Source organism: Lipophrys pholis (assembly GCF_963383615.2).
Source record: "Lipophrys pholis genome assembly, chromosome: 7".
NCBI lineage: Eukaryota > Metazoa > Chordata > Actinopteri > Blenniiformes > Blenniidae > Lipophrys > Lipophrys pholis.
The window spans coordinates 29,202,349-29,224,562 of NC_137638.1; the positions used below are offsets into that span (position 1 = coordinate 29,202,349).

The 22,214-nt window shown below is 40.8% G+C and overlaps 1 protein-coding gene across 1 annotated transcript; it reads right to left on the reverse strand.

Moving 5' to 3' along the window:
- Nucleotides 1-191: 191 nt before the first annotated feature.
- erlin2 (ER lipid raft associated 2) lies at nt 192-22,078 on the reverse strand. Its single transcript, XM_080467753.1, has 12 exons — nt 22,003-22,078; nt 20,015-20,122; nt 19,490-19,571; nt 17,617-17,663; nt 17,369-17,430; nt 16,794-16,919; nt 13,833-13,906; nt 8,994-9,052; nt 4,950-5,041; nt 4,764-4,853; nt 3,137-3,216; nt 192-2,998 (listed from the first exon to the last, which is right to left on the reverse strand). Exons 2-12 carry the CDS (start codon nt 20,119-20,121, stop codon nt 2,825-2,827), a joined length of 993 nt encoding a protein of 330 aa, XP_080323879.1. The 5' UTR covers nt 20,122; nt 22,003-22,078; the 3' UTR covers nt 192-2,824.
- Nucleotides 22,079-22,214: the final 136 nt, after the last annotated feature.

Here is a 22,214-nt window from a genome sequence, read left to right on the forward strand (position 1 = left end):
GACACTTTCAAATAAACCTGCCCAGGTTGGGTCATCAGGGCGGTGACGCTTGTGCCAAATCAAAGCTGGTTTAATCCAACAGTCATCCTGAAGAGAAAACACATTCCTCGCATAGAGAAACAATGAAGATCAGCAGTAACATGCAAAACATCCTATATCATGACAGACACACTTACAGCATAGAGGTTGCTCGATTTTTCCCAACTTGTTCAGATACTTTGAATTTTATTGAATTAAAAACACTTTCATACCTTTCAGTCAATAACAAGAAACATTGTTGACAACACATTGCGCCTTCAAATAAAAAGATCTTCATAACGCCATCGACTTCTCAAACGAACACAACAGTACTTTATTGTCCAGAGACAATATATTGATTGTACATTCACAATATGAATCAGTGCAACAACATTTGTCTGGAAAAGTTCGTTTGTGTCTCAGGATGTGAGCAGACTGAACGAGACATACAGAAGGTCGTTGCTTTAAGAAGCCGAATGTTCCTCTTTTACAGAGAAAACTCTGAAGGTTTCTACCAGAAATTAGGTCAATAAACTACAGAATTATTTCATCACAGTGGCTTTCAGCTTTGATTTGCAAAAAAAAAAGAACGAAAAAAAACCCACATTAGGTTTCCAGAATTGATGCCCGACCACGTCCCACAACAGATCTGATCCAAATCAACTTCCCCTGGAGCCTCAAATATTAAACGAGTCACTTCTTAAAGACATCTGGAGGACATAGTTTAGTCATTTATCTCACACACCTGCGTTCAGTGCAGAAACACCAGAAAACATTTTAACAATAAATCCACACACTACAGAGAACAACTCACACTGAACAGTCTGAGTTTTGGTCCTGGATCATGATGAGCTCTAATAATGTGTACACTCGGAATAAAACCCCTCAGATTCCACTGCTTTATGTTGAAAAGTCCGACGACTTCCTTCTCCTCACAAAGGCTTTAAGGTAATCTACCGTACGTATCATGTGAGGGTTCACCGAGGACAAGCGCAAAACCATTTCAGTAAAAACAGGTGGAAACTGTCACAATAGAAACGGGTGGTTCCGATTCAAATCTGCAGTAAAAAGAAACCCCAGCAGATTTAATATTTCCACTGCTTTAAAAATCGGATCATTTCAGTTAACAGTGAAAAGAAGAAGTGCTACACACGTACAGAAAAACCTCACGCAGCTTCACACAGTTGAATATTCAGTAGATCCCTCAGGTTTTACAAAACAATGATATTACAGTACATTCATCCTCCCTGCGCTCGTCTACAGATGTTCTCAGGGCCTGTATTTAACAAGCAAGTCAAAATAAACCCTGACGTCCTCAGAGGCGTAACAGCTTCTTCTGCACTCCACTTTGTTTGTGAGGCGATGTAGAAACGTGTAATCAGCTCGCTTCCCTCTGGGGTTGAAACGTCTTGTGGTGTGACCGTTTGGTAAACTTCTACTGATCACGTCTGTCCTGAAGTGCTGCACCAAAAGATTTATGACAGAAGAGCGAACCTTCTGGCCAGAAACCTTCGCCAAACTACATTTGTCTGCCGACGTCAGCCGTAAATATCAGCTGTGGTGATTCCCCGTGGAAGAATTTAGCTTTTCAAACTGGCCAATTTGATTATTATGAATTTAGCGCCGCATAGTGGTGTGGTTGTTAGAACTTTGATTTTAAATAAGTGAGCTGTCGTCTTCAAAAAAAACTTTAAACTTCCCAGATATTGACATTTTACATGCATGAAAATTAGTTTCTGTTCACTTCCTTCATCTCAAATTGCTGTGTGAGGAGTCAGTATTTCATCATGGTGATGAAATCAGACCAGCTTGCATCAGCAGCATGTGACCTGGGGAAGTACCTCCAACCCCAGTCCAACCTGCTGCTCCACAACCTTGACGTTTCCATTCAGAAAAAAAACAAAAAAATGTATTGCTTGAATAGAAAACTAAAGTACAGCATTGTGCGGAAGTTCCAGGCAGGTTTGGGAGGGGAAGCGACACACATTCAGTCAGGTGGCGGAGCTGTCCGGTTGGCGGTGCATTTTGTTGCAGGGCGTGACGATCCCCAAACAAGCAGGCCGAGGAACTACGTTAGCATTAACAAGAGTCAGAAGTGTTGGTTGTGGTGTGTCCACTGTGCAGGATGTCCTGCTTACAGCCAACAAATGAAAACTCAGAAGAGTTCTTATCAAGAGGAAGAAACAAATGTAGTGAAGATCTACTCCAAGTTACTGCCGGCTGCTCGTGTCCACGATGAGACGAGAAACTGAAGTAATAATCTCAACCTGTGAAATGTTTGTGCCTTCAAACCGACAGATGGATTTCAGAGAACAATGAGTGAATAATATGAGAACAATTCTGCCTCATTTCAAATCGATGAATAATAATTAGTAACTCCCAGTCACGTCTTTGTCATTGTTGCTCAGATGTTGGAAGCGGTGGTGTGTGAGGATTCTGCTCTGTGACTTCTGGCCGCAGTTTAAAGGATGCCATCAGACACCCACAGATGATGCTAGTTTTCATTTAATTTTCAGTCTGGAATGTAGGTGACGTAACTCTTCGTCGGGACAAAGTGAAGCTTTAAAAACTCAAGTCGTCTCATCTGAGAATTTCACCACAGTAAAACCTCCAGCGTGACTTCTTACAGTTCTTCTTTTTTATTTTTTCTGAGAATTTTGAGGAATACAGACCCACATCAGCAGGCGTCTGTTCAGAGGAAGCAGCCAGCCAACCAGCCGGCTCGCGCCTCGTCGGTCTCCTGGATGTGCAGGAGAAAGTCCTCCACCCCCCCCCGGTGGTCCTGCAGGTCTGACTCACTGCATCACTAGTCCATGTCCAGGATCTGCTCGCCGGTTACGTCCATGGCCACCGAGGCCTTGATGGAGCTCCCGGCCGAGTCCACGAACATGTGGGGAATGTCGTTCCCAAAGTAGATCTTACTGTTGGTTGAGATGGCCTTGTACTTCATGAGCTGCAGGTATTGTGGAGTCAGTTTGAGCTGCGGGAAGAACAGAGGGACTCGCATTATGATTCAGGAGTCTGGATTTAGCAGCGTGTGTGTGTGTGTGTGTGTGTGTGTGTGTGTGTGTGTGTGTGTGTGTGTGTGTGTGTGTGTGTGTGTGTTTTGTGGTTTCACCTTGTTGGCCTCGGCAGTTCTCAGCGCTGTGTAGTACTCCGCGTCTGCTCTGGCTTTCTGTCGGGCCAGGAACGCTCCGTCTGAAAAAGTTGTAAGATCAGTCGGGAGGAATAAAGAGCCACGGACGTGTGTCTGACCACAACCACAGAACTCAAACTTAAAAACAATTTAAGCCCAAAGAATGTGAAGCAAATAAATATTTGTGACTCACGAAACCAGTTTTTAATTTTCATTCACGGTGATGCAGCATCTCATGACTCAACTCTGTTAAAACCATCAATATGGCACGTAAGAGGACGAGCTTTGATGGATCCCGCCTTTACAGTTTGTGCCAGTGAGTAAATGCGCAGTGTGCTCGCGTACTGATGTTACTCATGTAGGCACACAATACTCCGGCCTGTAAAGGCATGCCCAACACCGAATGCCTGGAGGTGAACAAACACCAACGTGGAAAGAACAGTCGGGGGGGAAAAACCCAACGTTTCACTGTAACTAGTCGTTCTAACGTGTCCTGTCAGCTTGGCTGGGTTTCACACCGAATGCCTCAAGACTCAACCCCATATCATCTCTTACTCATTCTGAAATAGGAACAAAAAGCAAGGAGATCTGTGCCCCACATACTTCTTTATTGTAACAATGCTTCTTGGCAATAAATACTATCCCGTCGGAAAGCCTGCGTTTGAGCAGCAAAGCTCGACATGACGTGGTTGTCAGGTGAATTAAGAAACAGTAAAGATGGTCTTTTATTCCCAGATGAAATAAGAGAAATTATTGACCATTTTATGTTCAGTACATTTATATATTTAAAACACTTGTTACTTTGTTATTAAAGAATGCAACTTAAAAATCTTTCCATTTGTGTCGTTAAATTAAATGCACATGGAAAAAAAAAATGGAACAATTACAAATACATTTTTTTTAATCTTTAAAAGGGGCTTATGTAAATGCCAGTCATCTCTTTGTTGTACTTGTGTTTGTTCTGCTTTTTGGACTTTACTTTGTTCTAAATTGGGTCCACTGGATAAACGATGCTGTGCTATTACCTGCAGCTCGATGGTCAACTCTTCCTCCACCTGCTCTTTTGAGTGCCTTAATACACCATCTAGTGGTGCAAACGTGTACTGCATGACGGAAAACTTGCCGACTTTGGTTGATAAACCAGCAGCTTATCAAATGTTACGACTATTGTTTTGTCTGTTATTTGAAGTTAAACACATTTTTATCTAAACAATGTGACATATTGTGCATAAAACTCTCAAAACAATGTCCGATTTATAATTGCATCCATATATCTATTTGGATTTAGGGATCCTTAAAAATAAAGAAGAGGTACTGAGGAAGTGAAAACACAAAACATTTTGGGTGGCTGTTTCCATGATTATGGTGCTCAAAGATAAAACTCAAAGGTCAGAGAAATAGAATGAGCATATAACAGAAGTGTCATATCAGTATAAAGCATATATCGATATATTTCTCTTAAAACCTTCATGTGGATCCTCTTTGGAGGCAGAAAGGCCTTCGAGTGATGTGATGTGAGTGATGTGCCATTAGACCAGTTATATGGGGTGTTTAGTCATAAACAGTTTGTCTTTAGTGAGACAGTTTCTCTCCCACTCAGGATACAAACCTTCAATTTCTGAGATTTTCTTTTCCGTTTCTTTTTCCATCACTTTCTGTCCGAACTTGATCTCTGCGACTTGTGCCACTTTTTCAGCCTCTGCAAGAACAAAATCGCTTTTATTACATTTCCACCTGGGAGAGAATATGACGAACTGCCACCCGTTAATGTTTCAGTATTTCTTTTGTTGCTCACCTATCACAGCTTTTATTCTCTCCGTCTCCGCTTCTTTCTCCACCACCTTCTGCGTCTGCTGAGAGATGAGCAGCTTCGTCTTCTCGCTCTCCCTGCAAACACAGACGCACCATTTCATAAACCTTCTACCGCTGACAGATCCAGACATAATTGTTGTGTTTGGTTACATAACCGCCGAACTAAATAACCTGAAACCACATGTCTTATGTTCATACAAACCTCACAGAACCGTCCAAAGGTTTTAGGAAGATGTGGTAAAACACAACGCAAACTAATGTTAGAAATAATCAAATGAGTGTGTGATTTCAGTAAAAATGAGTGTTTCCAGGTAGTGAGTGAATGTGTTTGAGGGTCCGGGTGCCCCAGAGGGACAAAAAGCCACTCTTCTTCAGTGGACGAGGCTCAATCGACGGCACAGCCCCAATAGGAACACAACACATCTGTGCACTGCAGAACTTTCACCATTTGCTTTTACACTTTCATGCAGACACAGCTCAAATAAGGAATATATAATAATATATTTCACAAATGTGTCTCTGATTGAAACTCCTGCATGTATATGCATGTTGATACAGTAGTTTGTGATTCAGATGTGAAAACTGAAAATAATTTCTATTTGGACAGTTAGTGGAGACTGACAAAGCAGCTCTTTGATTTAAAAGCAGTTGGCATGAAGCTTGATCACTATTCAAAATCAATATTCACTAAGATTCATAAATCAGAGCTTTGAGACAAATCCAAAGAATAACCTGTGATGGTTACATAATGGGATTGCGTTAGAACATGCTGGGGCTTCTCAGTGGTTTGCAGTCTTGCCTCATAGTGAATCCAGGTTGGGTTTGAACAGGTGCATTAATCTGTGGATTATTTTGAGATACTCAGGTTTTCTCCCACGACTGAAAGTCATGCATTTAAGGGTGATTGGTGACTCTGAAATTGCCCCTGTGTGTGTGTGTGGTTGTTCGTCCCTCTGCGTTTGCCCTATGAAAATGCAGTTTTGAAAACGTCTCTCAGTACTGAACTTCTCGACAACGCTCCAACTCCATCATCATGTAAACGAGTGAAAACGCAACTTTCTATAAACCCTTGTGGTCGGTCTCCGTGTAGAATGTGTAAACACTGCTAAAGCTCATGTGCACCACAACTGCAGTAAATAGTTCTGCACATGCTCAGTAGAGTAACAATAATAAGTTTGTCTCCAGAGTGTCATGACTCCCAGTCCATCATCTGAACTTGGTGGTTTTATACTTGACAGTCACTCAGAATCCAACTTCCTTGTCTGTCCAGTAGAATGTCTGTGTTCTCCCATCCTTAATGTTTAATTACACCCACTGTTCGCCATAAAGACAAACTTCATTGTCTTCAAAAAGTCAAAAGTCAAAACTTTTCTAAAACAAAAACACAGCATTGTCTTGTAAGCGGGCTTTATATTCAGCTGGAATCTATTCCAGCCCCCACGGCCCGGAGATGAACACAGCGGGACAGAAGGAAGACCTTAAAGTGCTGCTCCATCACAAATTCAACTCACATTTTTAACGTTATGTAACCAGAAACTGTGGCTAATTGTCTTCTAAAGCTGCCGATGATGGAAAGTGCGTGGGCAGCAACAAGCCACTGCAAAAACCTTCAAGACTGCCAGACTGAGCCTTTAAGTAAGTTGGCTGGGACTTTTCCAGAAGCTTCCATCTCTGAGACCAAGTCCACAATCTGAACTCTGGACCAAAAGAGGCTCAGTTCACAACCCAGAGCTCCGATTATATCTACATTAAAAGATAAAAACAATCCCGTCACTAAACAAAACACAGAACTTTGCCTGGAGCAGCTTCTCATCCTGCAGCTAATCCCTTTAAAATTAAAAAAGGAAGGTTTGATTTCTTGAGTCAGCAGAGACGCATGTCCATAGAGACCTTCGTGTAAAAGCCTCAATTCATTTAAAACAGGTGCCTGTTGCTTTTACGTGGAGTGTTTACACTTCAGCATGCGAGTGCTTCAGTTAGAGAACTTCCACATATATTTCAAATTAACAATGTTGGTAAAACAATTACATGACAGCAACACAATTAAATAGTTGATGGATATTTATGATCTGTGGAATCGAGGCTCATTGACTGGACGTTTCCAGTGAAAACATCGTTTGTGTTTTCTCTTCAGAAAAGTTCAGCGTTTACATGGCAACATTTTGAAAACGATGAGTTTGTAATGTTTCATTGTTCTTTCCGTAATCTCTGCTTTGCAGATTTAAAAAGACCGTTCAGATCCTCACACGGACTCATCTGGGTGAAAATCATACCAATGTGTTTTAGTTGTAATAACAGTGAATAGTCTCAGCTGGCATCACCTTCAGATGTGTACTGTCCGAAAGTATTAAGATAATCGTCGGGTAAAGGAGGCCTTACGGAGTTATCATGGATCCCTGGTTCTAAGTTTCAATCAGTACTACTAATAAAGGGCTGACAGTAGTGAATACAGGCTAAGAAATAAATAAACTATAGTGTAATAAGATAAGTGTCCACTGGTAACAAAGTAACATGTAAAATGATTTGGACAAGACAGAGGAGGTTTAAGGAAAGGAGCAGAAAGTCCAGTTTTTTTTTAAGTGATCGAAGGTTTTAAATTGCAAAGTTCTGTGATCAGCTTCACAATTCAAAACGTATAGCGAGAGTTTTGTTTCTCAGCACTACGGAGGTACTTTATCTGACTGCCAGGACGACAAGAGGGGCTGAGATCACTTCCTGATTACACAACACGCACGCACACACGCACACACACAGAGTCAGGCTGTGACAGAGAACACTAACTAGTAAAGTGAAACTGAACTTTTCTTTTCGCTTCGTGTCATAATGAGAAAACTAAAAGCCGGAGGAGTTGCAGACCAAGTGCTGGAATTCACAGCAATAAAGAAAAAGAGTTTCACCAGAGTGCCGTCACATTTAGCTACTTTGGATTAGTTACTTTACTTAAAGCATGATGTTACGAGATAAAGCAGTGCACTTAATATGCTACAGTTCACTACATACTGCCACAGAAACAACAGCTACAAACTGCTGATCGACGTTGAAGTGATGGAACGATGCACCTCATATGATCCAGTTTCCTCCCATGTCTCATGTCCCACGGGACACTGCATCTCTTTTGCCTTCCTGGAAGGACCAGACTCACACTGAAGTTTTGTTGAAAGCAGGAACTTTCATACTGGGCGACTAAATGTACTTTTTATTTTTTTAATGTTAAGCTTGTATGTATGAACACTAACATGTAGATTACATTGATGTTTGCAGTGTAGAGGAAAATGTATTTCTTTCCAATAAAGTGGAACATCAGAATTAGGGATGCTCTGATACCAGTATCCGTTTTACCATTATAATGACTTGGACCTGCCAATTCCTAGATTCATTTATAATATTATAATTAATTTAGAGGCTTTATATGGGACATTAAATTCTTACATATCATATCTAATCATCCCCAGCCCGAGTATCTTAAATGGTCCATGTGTGCTACTTGGATGCTTTGCTTCCCAGAAATGACCCGTCGTCACTGACAAGGGTCTGAATGTTTGGCAGATTGAGACGTTTATTGTCAGTTCATTATAACAGAGTTGCCAATGGGGATAAATAAAGCCAGTGAATCTTGAATTAAGGAGCTGAGAGACCTTTGAGTTCAGCATTCTGCCGCCAGCCTGCTGGTAACAGGAACCAGCTGATGAATGGACGTTTGCTTCAGATAAAAGATGGAAACTGTGATTAAGTGACAGTTTGTGTGTTTTACTTTCCAAAGCTCCCGCAGCATCCCTGCATCTGACTAAAGCTTACAGTTTATTTTGTCTCCTTATCGAAGGGGCTGTGACTAAGTGGTGTTGATTCATGAGGAGGATGTTTCACAGACTGACATGAAGCAGCAGTTACTGGCCTTGGCAGGACGAGTTGGAAGCTCTTCAGGTCTTTTCATTTGAGAGGGAAAGTAAATACACAATACAGACTGAGGGTCAAGGAACATTCCTTGTTGGCATGAATTAATAAAATAAATACAAAAATAAAACCTCACATGAGTTCGTAGTTCCTGCGAATGCTCTCCGGGATGTTTGGCTTTGTGACACGAACCGCCTGAAAACAAACAAACACTCGGGTCAGATGAAGATGCAAGAAGAAAGTAAGAAAGAGCACGACTATAAAAAGAAACTTTTACCACCAGGGGAGCTGTTAAACAAAAAAAGGAAGCTGGAGACAAGCCCAGAAACGAAACCGTTCTGTAAAAAAAGGACTCCCCATACTCTAAACACCGTTTCTCAGAAAGGACCACAATTATTATTCTAACTGGGCCTGGAGATTTACCGGAAAGCTCAGGCATGTGTGTGTGTGTGTGTGTGTGTGTGTGTGTGTGTGTGTGTGTGTGTGTGTGTGTGTGTGTGTGTGTGTGTGTGTGTGTGTGTGTGTGTGTGTGTGTGTGTGTGTGCGTGTGCGTGTGCGTGTGCGTGTGCGTGCGCTCAGGAATGAAATGTTTGTATCTGTGAGGGTGAAGTGAAGGGCTGAATCCACCCGAGGATTAAAAAATACACTCAGGCTCCTTTTGAAGTTGCTCACAATGTTTCTCAACCGTTAACGTTTCAGAACAAACATTGTCTTCTGTTCTACTTAACTGCTCCGGCAGAGCAGATTTACAGAGGGAAAGTCAAAACGCTCTTCAATAAAAACGGTCTGATTCGGCTGTCGTTACTTTTCATGTGTGTCGGGGTTGAAGCCGCTGTCCAGTCTGACGAGAAGGGAAACTTGTGGGCAGCTTGTTTCAGTGAAGAAGACTGATGGTTTCCACATGAAGCAACCAATCAGATCAACAACATTTCAGCAGATATTAAATGTAATTCCTTTATAAGTACTGCAGTACTCAATGTATTTTCAGAAGAAAAGAGAATTAATCCAATGCCACTACAGGCCGTGTGTGTTGTTAAGTCTTTAGGTTTATCACCTGCTGCATTGTGCTCAGACTTGAAAACCTGAGTTAAGTTTAACCTCACACCGTCGAAAAGGAGAGAAAACATACAATGATAACTTCATCATATTGTGATTTCCCTCCAAGAGAAGGACACTGGTCATGATCTCCACACCTTAAATACTTTAAGTATGAGTCTTCTGTATGAATCAAAACTGTAGTTTTGTAAAAAATAAGAGAAAACAGGACATTTTCATGAATGTATCACCCTCCATGCAAGCATAGCAACACTACCTTGTAGTCATCACGGTGCACCACGGCTGCCTTCAAGGAAGAAACAGTGAACCAAGAGCAAATGGGTTGTCCTCGTGGCATTGATGAACAGAAAAACATTTCAATAAGGAAACGGACTGAAGACAAAGCCCAGATTTAACTTTCCCGTGACGGCAGAGTTTAAGTCTCGATCAAAGACATGGCGAGCATTGTCCGTCTTTTGTCTGAGACATTGGACATTATTGCAAACGACTTCACATGCAGTGTTGCACACATTAACAACTTCTTAATGCTGCTAGTTTCATCTTTAAAGATCTATTATCCAGTTTTCAACACTTTCACATGGTCTCGGTCTAAAACTATTCAAAGTTTATTGCTTTTGCTTGATTTTCCCCCATTTGAATATTGGATCATAGGAGCTACATTCAGAATCTGCTGTGTCTGTGTGAGCTGGACTGGCTCCGCCCACACATGCCCATCTTGGGAAGAGGAGGAAGTACTTCCTCTCGTGGTGCCATGTGCCAGAGTAGAGCTGCCTAATTGTAGGAGGAGTCAAAGGGATGGCCTCCCTTGATGACACTATACAGGGTTTGATTTCTGATTGGCTGGTTGGAGCGACACACTTTTTAAAACCTGAAACAAGCCAAGGAGAGAGAGGACAGACTGTCTTCACTTCTGGGGCGTCAGTCCAGGTATGGGGACGATTAGTACGATAGGAAAACCAGTAGAAAGTTAACTTTGGATAACATCTTTAAAGCACTGCTGCTGCCTTACTTGTTACTATTAGATGCTCTGTGACCTGGATGGGAAACACCAAAGATTATCTGGGCTCGTCTGTGGTTGCACAATTATGACAACTGCAGTCTGTAATCCTCTCACACTGTTGGACATAAGACTACAGATTTTAAGCAACAAGCGATATTCTCACAACAGCTCATCCTCAATCTGAGATGACCAAAGTCTCACAGTGACTGGGATTACCATACGATCTTATTGGTAGAAATGTTCAAATTAATTAGCTACGCTTTATGCAGCCGAGGTTTTACTGCCTGGTTCCCAACTTCTTAAATAAATCTAGATGTTTCCAGATGAAACTATACATGCTTCATGCCACTCATAGTTTACAGTGAAAAATCATGAACAAACTTGCATAAATTAGAGCTTTTGTAAGCAATTAACTGTGATTATTACTCTGAATTACAAGTGAAGAGATTGACTCCGTGATGTTAACTACAGTAGCATCCAAACTGAAACCAAAGTGAATTCAGATTCAAACTTGAAAGAGCTTCTTATTTCATGTTCATGGTGAGATAATATCAATAATGATGGTGATTGCACAAATGGATTAACTTTACAAGTAGCTTTAAATGGCGCAATCCCATAACTTGTAGGTGCATATTACGGGCCTCTATCTTCAAGGCACGGTGTGTTTTTACAACTGCTGTTTTTAAATGGTTCGATGACTAAACTGCAAAACAACGTGCATGCATCTGTGAATCACTGGGTTGTTTTTCTTACATTTTGGCGTTTAACAGAAGCAATGTGGTTGCACAACTATCTTTAGGCAACAAAAACTGTTGTGTGACTCAAACAATAACTGGCAGTTTGTAGTTTTTGTAAGATAATTAGTTCCCATGTCACACTGCTCGATACACACGTCATGGGGAACAGGATCAGGAGCGCCACCAACCTTACAATTTATGGCAACGTGTCACATCGACGCTGTCGCAACGCCGCAAACCATCCCAGCAGAGCGTCTGTGTCACCTGATGCAACTACATGTCAAAGTGTCGCACACTGCAGAGGTTGGGATTGCTTCACTTTACAACACAATTCTCTCCCAATATTTGACTCGACTTGTTCTCAGGGTGTACAGAACAACTCCTCACTGCACTATTGAACTTTGTTGTTCAATATTGATCAGCTTGATCAAAGTTTCGCTCTTGCTCATTGTGCGATTTCACGACCAATGCTTCAGAAACTCGACGCCTCCTAGCGGCACGGTGGTGAATTACATCATGGCTCATACAACCTAGACGCAGCACTTTGAAAGGTTCATGGCGGCGTCGAGGCAACAGACTGCCATTGGCGTCAGATCGGCAGAGAGGCATAAAGCCTACCGCAGAATGTGGTCAGACTCTGAACAGCGAGTAAAGCTGACCCACCTCCACCACATCGTCAAAATGTCATTATAATAAACAACTGTTATCAACAAACATGGCTGCTATTCTGAAATCCACCGAGTTCCAAGACAGGACTTTGTTCCCTCGCTGTGTTGTTGCTTTGATGAGGATGTCACAACTTGAGTACCAGAGGGAAAGAGGTCAGTAATCCAGATTTGGTTTGCTTTTAAATTTGTCTAGACAGGATGTGTTACAAGATTCCGACCCATTTAAGACGAAGCTTTTTTTCTAGTCTGGTCCTCTGTTAGACAAATGATCTGCACAAGTAATGTGATCCATCAGAATGACGAACAGGTTCAAACTGATCTGGTCAATGACAGAAAATACTCTGTTAAGGTGAGCTTTGCAGTCAGGATCAGACAGTGAACGATAAATAGAATTTCTCTCGTTTATAAAATTGGTGAACAGCCTCAGTTCTGAACACCAGCTGTCACACTTTCACTAAACACAGGAAAGTCAAAATCTGTAATAATGATTTCCATTTTTTGAGTGGGTAAATAGATGAAGTTCCAGCACTTCCAACAGAACGTGACCCTTAAGGTCAAGATGGATCGAAACCATCTGTAATCAACAAAACACTCATATGAACAATTATATACATACGGCACTGCTGAACCGAGGCCACGACTTCACAACAAACTAATCTCACTTAAAATAACACGACTGGACCTTTGTACGACCTGCTCTGTTAAAATAAGACCATATGTTTCCCAAAAGAACACTGCTTTTTGTTTCTTTCTCAAGAAATGCTGCAATAACCCCCTCAGCTCCCAATGTAATTATAATTTGGCCCAGAGAAAAGTGTAGTTTCTAAAATAACAAAAGTAGACGAGAAGATAGGTGGAACTAACGTGTGATAACAATACTGAGAAATCTGGCTCTGTGTTTCAGCATGAAATCTCAAAGCTGTTTAAAACCAAACCTTGGACGACCGATGGCAGCCTGCAACGTTAAGATAATTATATCGTTTTTAGAATATGTGATTAACTGAACAAGTAACTACACGCTGGAAAAATGTGGGGACATTGAAAAGCATTATTTGCTGAATTATTAGCCAATCTGCACACATACAGCAGATTTATGGTCCCAAAAACCAAAGAGTGACTTGTTACAAGCTTTCTCCTTTGAAAACCACTGAACCCAAATAATAACGATTTTACAAAACACCATTGTATACATTCCGTGTCCATCATACTTTCCTATGACACAACTAAACTTTGATACAGTGCATTTAGCATATTTCTGTAATTGTATTTACAGATACTTCATAACTGAAGAAAAACTGACATTTCTGAAGGGAATATCACAGTTACAATGAAATGTAATGAGTTTCTTTAATAGTTCCCAGCCTGGACTCGGTGAAACGCGATAGAAGATGGATGGTTGGGAGGAAGGAGAGTTTTAATGGCTGCACCAGTGAAAATATACAAAGAAAGAGACCAGCTGGAGAAAAATGTTGCGTCTGCCCCTGGATTGAATCATAACTGTCTCCGAGCTTTACCTGGATGATAATTCCTGGTGCCATGGAGGTGAGATCCTCCTGCAGCGTCAACTTCAGGTTTTCATCAATCTGGTCTGTTGGGGTGAAAAGTACAAGGAGAGAGGAGGTGACATGAGGGCGTTCCTTAGGTTAAGCTTTGCAAAGGATAGGGTCATACCGAATCCTTCACAGATACTATTTATTATGCTGCTTGTACAACGATGGATGCGCCACTAACTGCTTCCAAACTCTCGCAGTTTATTACACTGAGATCTGTTGTATTGCTCAAGCAAAAACATAAAAAGTGCTTTTAACTTAACCCGGCAGTGGAAATGATAAAACTTGCACCAGAGTTTAACATCATCTATTATCGTTTGCATTAACAAAGCAAATAAGTACCATATTCATCAGCTTTATGTCATCAGAGGTTCCTCAACCTGCCACAGCGCTCTGATTTGTTATTGACTATTTATTGTCAATGCATTTTTATAAGACAGTGCAAGACATTAAAAGCTTTAATGTATGTCAAACATTATTAATCTTACCGATGAGATAATGGAGTGTACAAAGTGCATTTTCATCACTTTTCTCAGAGTGGATTCCATTGTTTGTTACATTCCTCTGTTTACACAGTGATGAATACACGGACAAGCAGAAACAGGAATCTATCCACACACTTTAATTTGAAGGGGACTGGCTTTACCACCTGAGCTGCAGATCCCATATAGGAGGTAAATAAGTTTGAGGCAGGAAAAAGGAGTGAAATAAACATCAAAGTTCTCATTTCTAGAATAACACTGAACAATTTTCAATGCTGCAATGTCAATTCCTGTTTATCCATCACATAACTTCATTCATTTGAACCAAAAGCAGTTTCTTCCCTCAGCAAAACTCTGAATCCAAAGTTGCTTCCAGTGGTGCAGCGCAGCTTGCATGGCAGCTGTGTGCATTGCTGTGTGAATGTGATGGATGAGGTTTATTTAGAAGCAGTCCGATTTACTTTTTAATGCAACACGGCAAGACCAGATGTTAGCAATACTATAACCTCAAACACAGCTTGTAAGACGGTTCTCCGTCTCACTTGTGTTTACTTAGATTTGCTCGATGCATGAATGCGATCATTATTGTGATGTTTACCAGCTGAGCTGAGGCAGCCAGATGATGAGGTTTACATTATCTCAACCGGGACTAGATAAACTTAAAAAGATAGAAGTTCGTCTAATGAAATTTATTAGTTTGGGATCCTGGAGAAGTGAATCAACCAGCTCACACATCAAATCTTTTTATATTTTTAGTGTAAATCATTTAATGACAAAGGCCTGAAGGAAGATTGACTCTATACAACAGAGCTCATCAAAAGAAGCTGCTTATAAAATATCCTAACGGCAGAAATTTCCCATCGTGTTTACGTCACGGTAACTGATGATTTAATGTGTCTGGACATTTGAGGAACGAGTATCGACATCCTGCCGTTAGTTACAGCATCCAGCTTCACGTTACCAACGTCCATATGCAGAGCAGCTGTGGTCTAATGAGACGAGCTATAAAGTCGGGGTGCTGTGAACCTTCAGCTGCAGGACGACGACACACTGTTTATGCAGACGTGTTAAAAATGCCGGGAATGTAGTTGGAATTAGTAGTTAGGTTATACTCAGAGTTATGAGATGTGACCCTCATACATCTCATAACTCTGAACTCAGTGTCACGACACACGTGCTTTTTCTCATGTAAGCTGAGGTGTGTAGCTCGGTGGTGAGCTTCTCGTTTCACAATGAAAGAACTGAGAATCCTGATGTGAAACAGCTCTGGACAGAACGAGCGCTCTGTGGACACTTAGTAGTAAAGTAACTATTTATTGCCTGTGTAACTATCACACTCCTGGTTTGACATCATAGCTGATCCTATAGCTTTTACTGTGTCCAATTTCCATATACTGGATTGCTTTAAACTCTAAAGTTCCAAACGCAGTACCTTTTAATTAAAATAAATCTGTTCTTGTACTTTCTTTTTACCATGATCAACAATCAATAATGGCCAAATACATAATACCTGCCAATAAGGGAATTAAATTGAGCCTTTTTTAATGTAATAAAGCCAATAAAGTAATAATCTGCCAATAGTGTAATCAGTTACATGACTGAAGTAGACTTTTTTAATCTGTGAAAAGTGCTACAGAAATAAAACGTAATTAATTTACATCAAAAAATATTTTCAAAATGTCTCAACTGTAGCCAATAATTTTATAATATCTAAAAAGGGCTGCATTTCTTGAGGATAAATTTGTTGGGGGTTTTTTGTTGCTATTTTTGGCCGAAGTGATGAACCAATACAGCAAGAAGCCCGAGGGCATCAGCAGTTATGAAATCAGCAAAAAAAGGAGAATATACATTTTTTTTAGTTTCCTCTAGAAGAAGCTGGCCTGACGCATCCAGAAGTGTTTCGGTAAATGTGCCTGCAGGAGCTGAGATTTCAGACCTTTGGATAACCAGTCATGTTATGTAATTGGACAATAAGACACCTATCTGCGATGGTTACCGTGGGATAGTCGGCATACTCATTCATTGATTGAGGAAACAGAGTTTGCATCACTCTCAATCATAGTTGTAAAAAAAACAACAAAAAACAATCTGACTAATTTATGTTACTGGCAAAGTATTACATTATTGGCTTTATTGCGTTATTGGCTTTCATGAATGGTTGTTAAATCCCCTTTCTTCTGAATTTCTAAAAGGAAGAAGGCCTTCTGGGAAATAATCTCTGTCTCCCCAATCAACTTCCCTCTTTTTTTTAACATCTTATTCTTTTCCAAGTAAGTCACGACCTTGAATGAACGTTTCCACAGGGGTTGGTTCTTAAAACCAGGAGTTTTTTCCTGAATGACCAGAAGTAGAAATCTTCAACCGCACAGTTTACTGTGGGAACAAACGAGAATAAACCGACTCCCAGCCGGAGAATTGGCGTCCCTCAGTGAGGGAGACTCACCGAAAAGGCCGATGTAGACCTCCTGCAGAGAGTGAACGCTGCAGAATTGGTTGAGCTCGTGATGAACTTTGTTGAATATCAATGCTTTGTCGTAGTCTGCGGTGAAGTTCTTCACTATGTCGTACACTGTGGAAGGAAACAGGAGATCCGCAAACCAAAATGATGTCAAACAGGAGAATCTCAATCCAGTAAGTTTAATGTCATTCTTCTGCTGTGACGTACTTCATTAATTAAGAATAAACACTTAGGAATCATTTAAGCTTTTCTGTTTTGTGCCCATAAGTTGCTTAGGAGCTTAAACTGAAGGAATTGATGCTGGTTCTGATAAGTATGTTGCTAAAGGGGCAACAGAAAGATGAACTACCAATAATAGGAGTCATAATGTTATGGTTGATCAATGTCAACTAAAAGAAATGTCCCTGTTCTGATTCTGTCAATGCTGAAAAGATTTCTCTTGATAAAGTTCAATTAGGTTCCTTATGTCTGGAGTTTGTTTATAAATATTGTCTTATAAGTTCATCTTGAGTTTGAGGTAGAGATTCCGTTGTGATGCTGCTGAACGCTGGTGAGTTTACCTGCAGACGGAACGAGGTAGTTCACCACTTCTATGCGGTCAAAGTAAATCATCACGCCTCCACTGGAAGAGAGAAAACACAAAACATCAAGTCACTTTCACCCAAACACCAGTCTGAAATGAGAGGGTGCAGGCGGTGGTGCAGACGTGTGCTCGCAGGCCTTTGGACTCTGCTAAATGAAAGGTGAGCGCCATACATCCCAGGAGTACATCTGATACAATCAGAGCCGGTGCGGCCAGAAAGCTCACCTCGTGCCACATGGTACGTTCTTCACCTCGTCCGTCTGCAGCGTCGTCTGCCAGAAAAAGACACATTCACAAGGTTAGATCAGCCGTTACTCCAGTCTGCGGGTCAACGGTTTCTTTTTGTTTCCCTGCCGTCACTACAAAAACACCAGGTTCACGTCAGCGGGGCAGAGAGGAAGTCCATCAGCGCTGTGAGAAATCAGGTCAGTCTATATGATACAGTGGGAGAAAACTGGATTTCAGTGAAACGTAAAGGAAAAACGCAGCAGCAGGAAGCGCTGCTCTGCATCATGAAATGTAACCCAACGCAGTAAAGAGCTGAAACAACATTTCAATGACAAAAAGCATCAGCACAAATTTCTCACTGTAACAGTTACATCACATGGATCCAATCATCCTGACAGCTCTTTATTTTCCTTCAACAGGAAATAAGAGCCATCTCATCTTCTGTAGTATACAAATGCCTGGCGGTCAGAATAAAAGCCTTTACAGACTTTTTCCTAGATCATCGTCAAACCTCTGCAGGAAGTCTCCAATAATTAACATTTTGCCACAACATCAACAACTGTCGATATAAAAAGAACTGCTCTCTGATGCTCCTACACAGTGCTGTATTATCGCAGTCTTGTCTTTTAGAGCGCATAAGAATGACGTGATTATTAAACAACGGCTGGAAACTTTATGGGTGCAGCAGCAGTTCTGGAGATTAAAATATGATGATTAAATCTCATTTTTATATTTTTTAAATATTAAAACTACAGACATGAACTGGTATAACAGCTGTGGTGCTGTTCAAACCAATTTGTGAATGAAACTAACAGACTGTTTACCTAAACTGGACATTTTATCTATACATATATTTATTCTGTCCCAGTACAACCTTTTATTGCACCAACGAAAGAATTAGGTGTCGACAGAACAATCAAAGTTGCACCATCAACTGATTGCACAATACAAACTCTGTTTCTCACACACCGTTCGACTCGACTTTGCCAATAGTTAAGCCAAAGAAAAACTTAAATGAAGTTATCATCATACAGCGGTGTGAAATTTCTGCCTCGTCTCTTTCTTATGGTGGAGTCATGAACTCTGAGCTTAACTGAGGCAAGAGATCCTGCAGTTCTTTAGATGTGGTTGTGGGTCTTTTGTCACCTCTTTAGTGAGTCGTCGCTGAGCTCTTGGGGTAATTTTGGTCGGCCGCCCCCTCCTGGGAAACTTCACCACTGTTCCGTGTTTTGGCCATTTGTGGATTACGGCTCTGACTGTGGTTCGCTGGAGTCCCAAAGCTTTAGATATGGCTTCATAACCCTTTCCAGACTGATAAGATTTCAATTACTATTTTTCTCACTTGTTCCTAAATTTCTTTGGATCTGTGCATGATGTCTATAGCTTTTGAGGATCTCTTGGTCGACTTCACTTTGTCAGGTAGGTCCTATTTAAGAGATTCCTAGATTGAGAGCAGGTGAGCAGTAATGGCCTGAGTGTGGCTACAGAAACTGAACTCAGGTGTGATCAACCAGAGTTTAGTTTTAACAGGAGCTGGAGGACAAACACTTTTTCACACAGGGCCATGGAGCTTTGGATTTTTTTCTTCCTAATTAATAAAACCCTTCATTTAGAAACTACACTGTGTTTACTTGTGTTATCTTTGACTGTTTAAATTAGTTTGATGATCTGAAACATTTAAGTATGGAAAAAATGCAAAAAAGTAAAAAGTCAGGAAGGGGGCAAACACTTGTTCACACCACTGTGTATAATCATGTTTTGATATGGGTTGTTTCAACATATCCAAACATGACTGGTCACTTCCACCAGAGTGGAATTCTATAATTGAGATTTCAGACAGAGACAAAATAGGCGAGTTCACATGATGTACCTGAACAGATTTGTACGTGGTGATAAACGGAAGCATCAAATGGAAACCGGGACCACTTGTGGCGGTGAGAAGAGCTCCTCCCCTGTGAAACAAACACACACACACACACACACACTTGACTTGACTTCCTTGGGGTCAGAGTTAATATTTAATCAGATAAACTTTATGAGAGAGTTCAACTGACACCACTGTGAATCACAGTCTGTCTCAGAGATGTTTATGTGAACGTCTGCCATTGAAGCAGGAAAGGTCTGATTTCATCCATCCTGCTGTGAACTTGACTTTTTACAACATGCCTGAGCGGGTAATAAAGATTAAAATACCCCAGACTTATGAGGGTGAAGAGACTCTGAAGTACACACAGCTGGTATTTTTGGAAACCCTGATACCATAATAATTACGCCACCCTCTGGTTAACTGTTAACATTTATTGCAAACATCTTTGTAGCAGATACTTTATTCTTTATAGTCTAAGTTTTACAACAAACACCAGTCAACTCAAAATTAAAAACAATGCAGGCTCACCTGTAGTAAACTCCGGTGTGTCCCTCGTCGATCTTGTGCACGGAGGCTAAGAGCGCAGCTCCTCCAAGAGCAGCAATTATGGAGAATATGGCACCCCACTGTGCCATCCTGGCGAGAGAGTGAAAGACAGCATGAGGAGATTAACCAACGGCAGCTTCCCTCTTTTTTGAGGCCTTTTCACAATGGCAACGTAGATTACAATCAAATGTTGAGAGACTCTTGCTGCTACAAGTGACCGGCAGGCAAACACTCCACCAGCATAGTGCAGTAGTAACACTGCGCTGGCTTCTTACTCACTGGGTTTATCTCCTCTGAGCTCAGGCTTAGCCAGGTATCAGCTGGGACTCTGTGACCTTGTCACACTTAAAGAGGATTGAGGCTAAAGTGGGGAAATGTTGCAACTTCTCTGAACATACGTTTAAAAATACTGTCAACAAAAATAAATGCCACTTTATATTATATGTTCATTTATTTTAGCTTGCATGAGCTTAAGGAGTTGGACCAGGTTGCTTTAGTCTGAATGGTTCCAAGAAAGATTAATACATTATACATTTATATACGAGTGTGATTCACCTGCTTCTATCTGGGGTCACATCAGAGGCTCATGTGATCTGTATGGCAGACTTACAATCTAAATAGTCAATGTGTGACAGCCTTGATCAGGAGCAGCAGTAACTGGTCAGCAGTGGGATTCAAGTCAGCCAACAGGCTCACTTCACACCTCTCTTTTCCACAACCATCCCCCAAAGACTTAAACACATATCTATAATGTGCATTAGACTGCAGTTTTGACCTGTACATTGTATAAGACTGGTCTCACACTTTTCAGTTGAAATGATGAGTTGTACAGATTTTAAATATAAATGATCAGAAATCATCCACATTACTTGAGACGTTGCCTCAACCAACGCTTCCTGCTGCTGCTTTAAGGCTGCAGGAACACAAGTTTAAGGTAGATTTAAACTGGTTTTAGCTGGATTTTCATCCCCTATCACTTTCATTCAGATTATTCTCATGTATGCATCATAATATCAGTCTATTTTGGTAAGTGTATGATAGCTGAGAAGATTTGTGATGCTATATGTTACATGCTCTGATAAACTGAAAAATTCAATTTACCCATGGAAAATAAAGAACTTTCCATCTATTGAAATGTATTAGTGACTTCGCTCACCTTGTACTTATCTTTTTGATTAATCTCTATTAATTTTGGCTTTGTTGTCTTGTTTGTTTTTAGCAAGGATGCTGTAAAGAAAGCTAAACACTGTACTGACATCATCAATCCCTATGGACACAATATGTATAAATGATCTAAGGCTATCTAGTAGAAACTGATTTTCTGGGGAATCTATAGGAGCTGACATAACTGGCATCCTGCACAGCATTAGTAAAACGTCATATGTCTGTTTATTTATCTTAGTGAGAAGGAAAGAAAGTCACAGATTTGTGAGGAGTGATGCAAACAGTTTACTGATTCCCGGAAATGCTTACATCTAGCCAATTAACGATACAATGATTCTTTTTTTGAGAAATAAGTATTCCGAATAAAAAGGAACACCGTTAAGTTTTAATTTTCAAGAAAAATGTTCTCAAACCAGACAAATATATGCGTGTTTTCATAACGACAACTTAAAATGTCACAATATTTGAAGGGGCTTCGGTTTCAGGCACTTCCGGGCTAACAGCATTAGCATGATTTACTTTGTTATATTACTTCAAGCAGGCAGTCAGGAGTCTCGTCATGTAGTAGGTTTGTTTAATGATGTTATTACCGTCATAAATACTTGATCCTGTACTTTTTTCAATCAATAATGATGCACAATAAAACGGCCAAATGTAGCCCTGCCTTTCGAAAACGTAGCAAGTTAGCAACAGACCTCATGTTGGTTTCTTCGCCTTATTTTACATTTTAATGCCACAATGAAGAGGCGCGGGAGCAGAGATTAAACAGCTCGTGAAACATGTTTGTGTTTATCGGCAGATCTTACCTGAAGTTTCCCTCTGAGGTGAAACAGAATGAAAAACAGTCACCTCCTCCTCCCCTCCACCTTCTTCTTCTGCCGTGGAGTCAAGTGCAGGACGGCCGAAAGGCTGAGTGAGCGCCCCCTAACGTGCTGTTATCCCAACAGCACTGCGGTGTGTGTATTACATGTCGTCTAAAATTCTATTCTATTCTATTCTATTCTATTCTATTCTATTC

What these genes read in the sequence shown, in the direction of transcription:
- erlin2 (XM_080467753.1), bottom strand. Translation starts at nt 20,121, where the DNA reads ATGGCACAGTGGGGTGCCATATTCTCCATAATTGCTGCTCTTGGAGGA. An exon ending in CCACGTACAAATCTGTTCAG is followed by an intron (nt 17,664 to 19,489) that starts GTACATCATGTG and finishes TTTTTCTGGCAG; the next exon opens with ACGACGCTGCAGACGGACGA. An exon ending in CACCAGGAATTATCATCCAG is followed by an intron (nt 9,053 to 13,832) that starts GTAAAGCTCGGA and finishes GTTTGTTTTCAG; the next exon opens with GCGGTTCGTGTCACAAAGCC.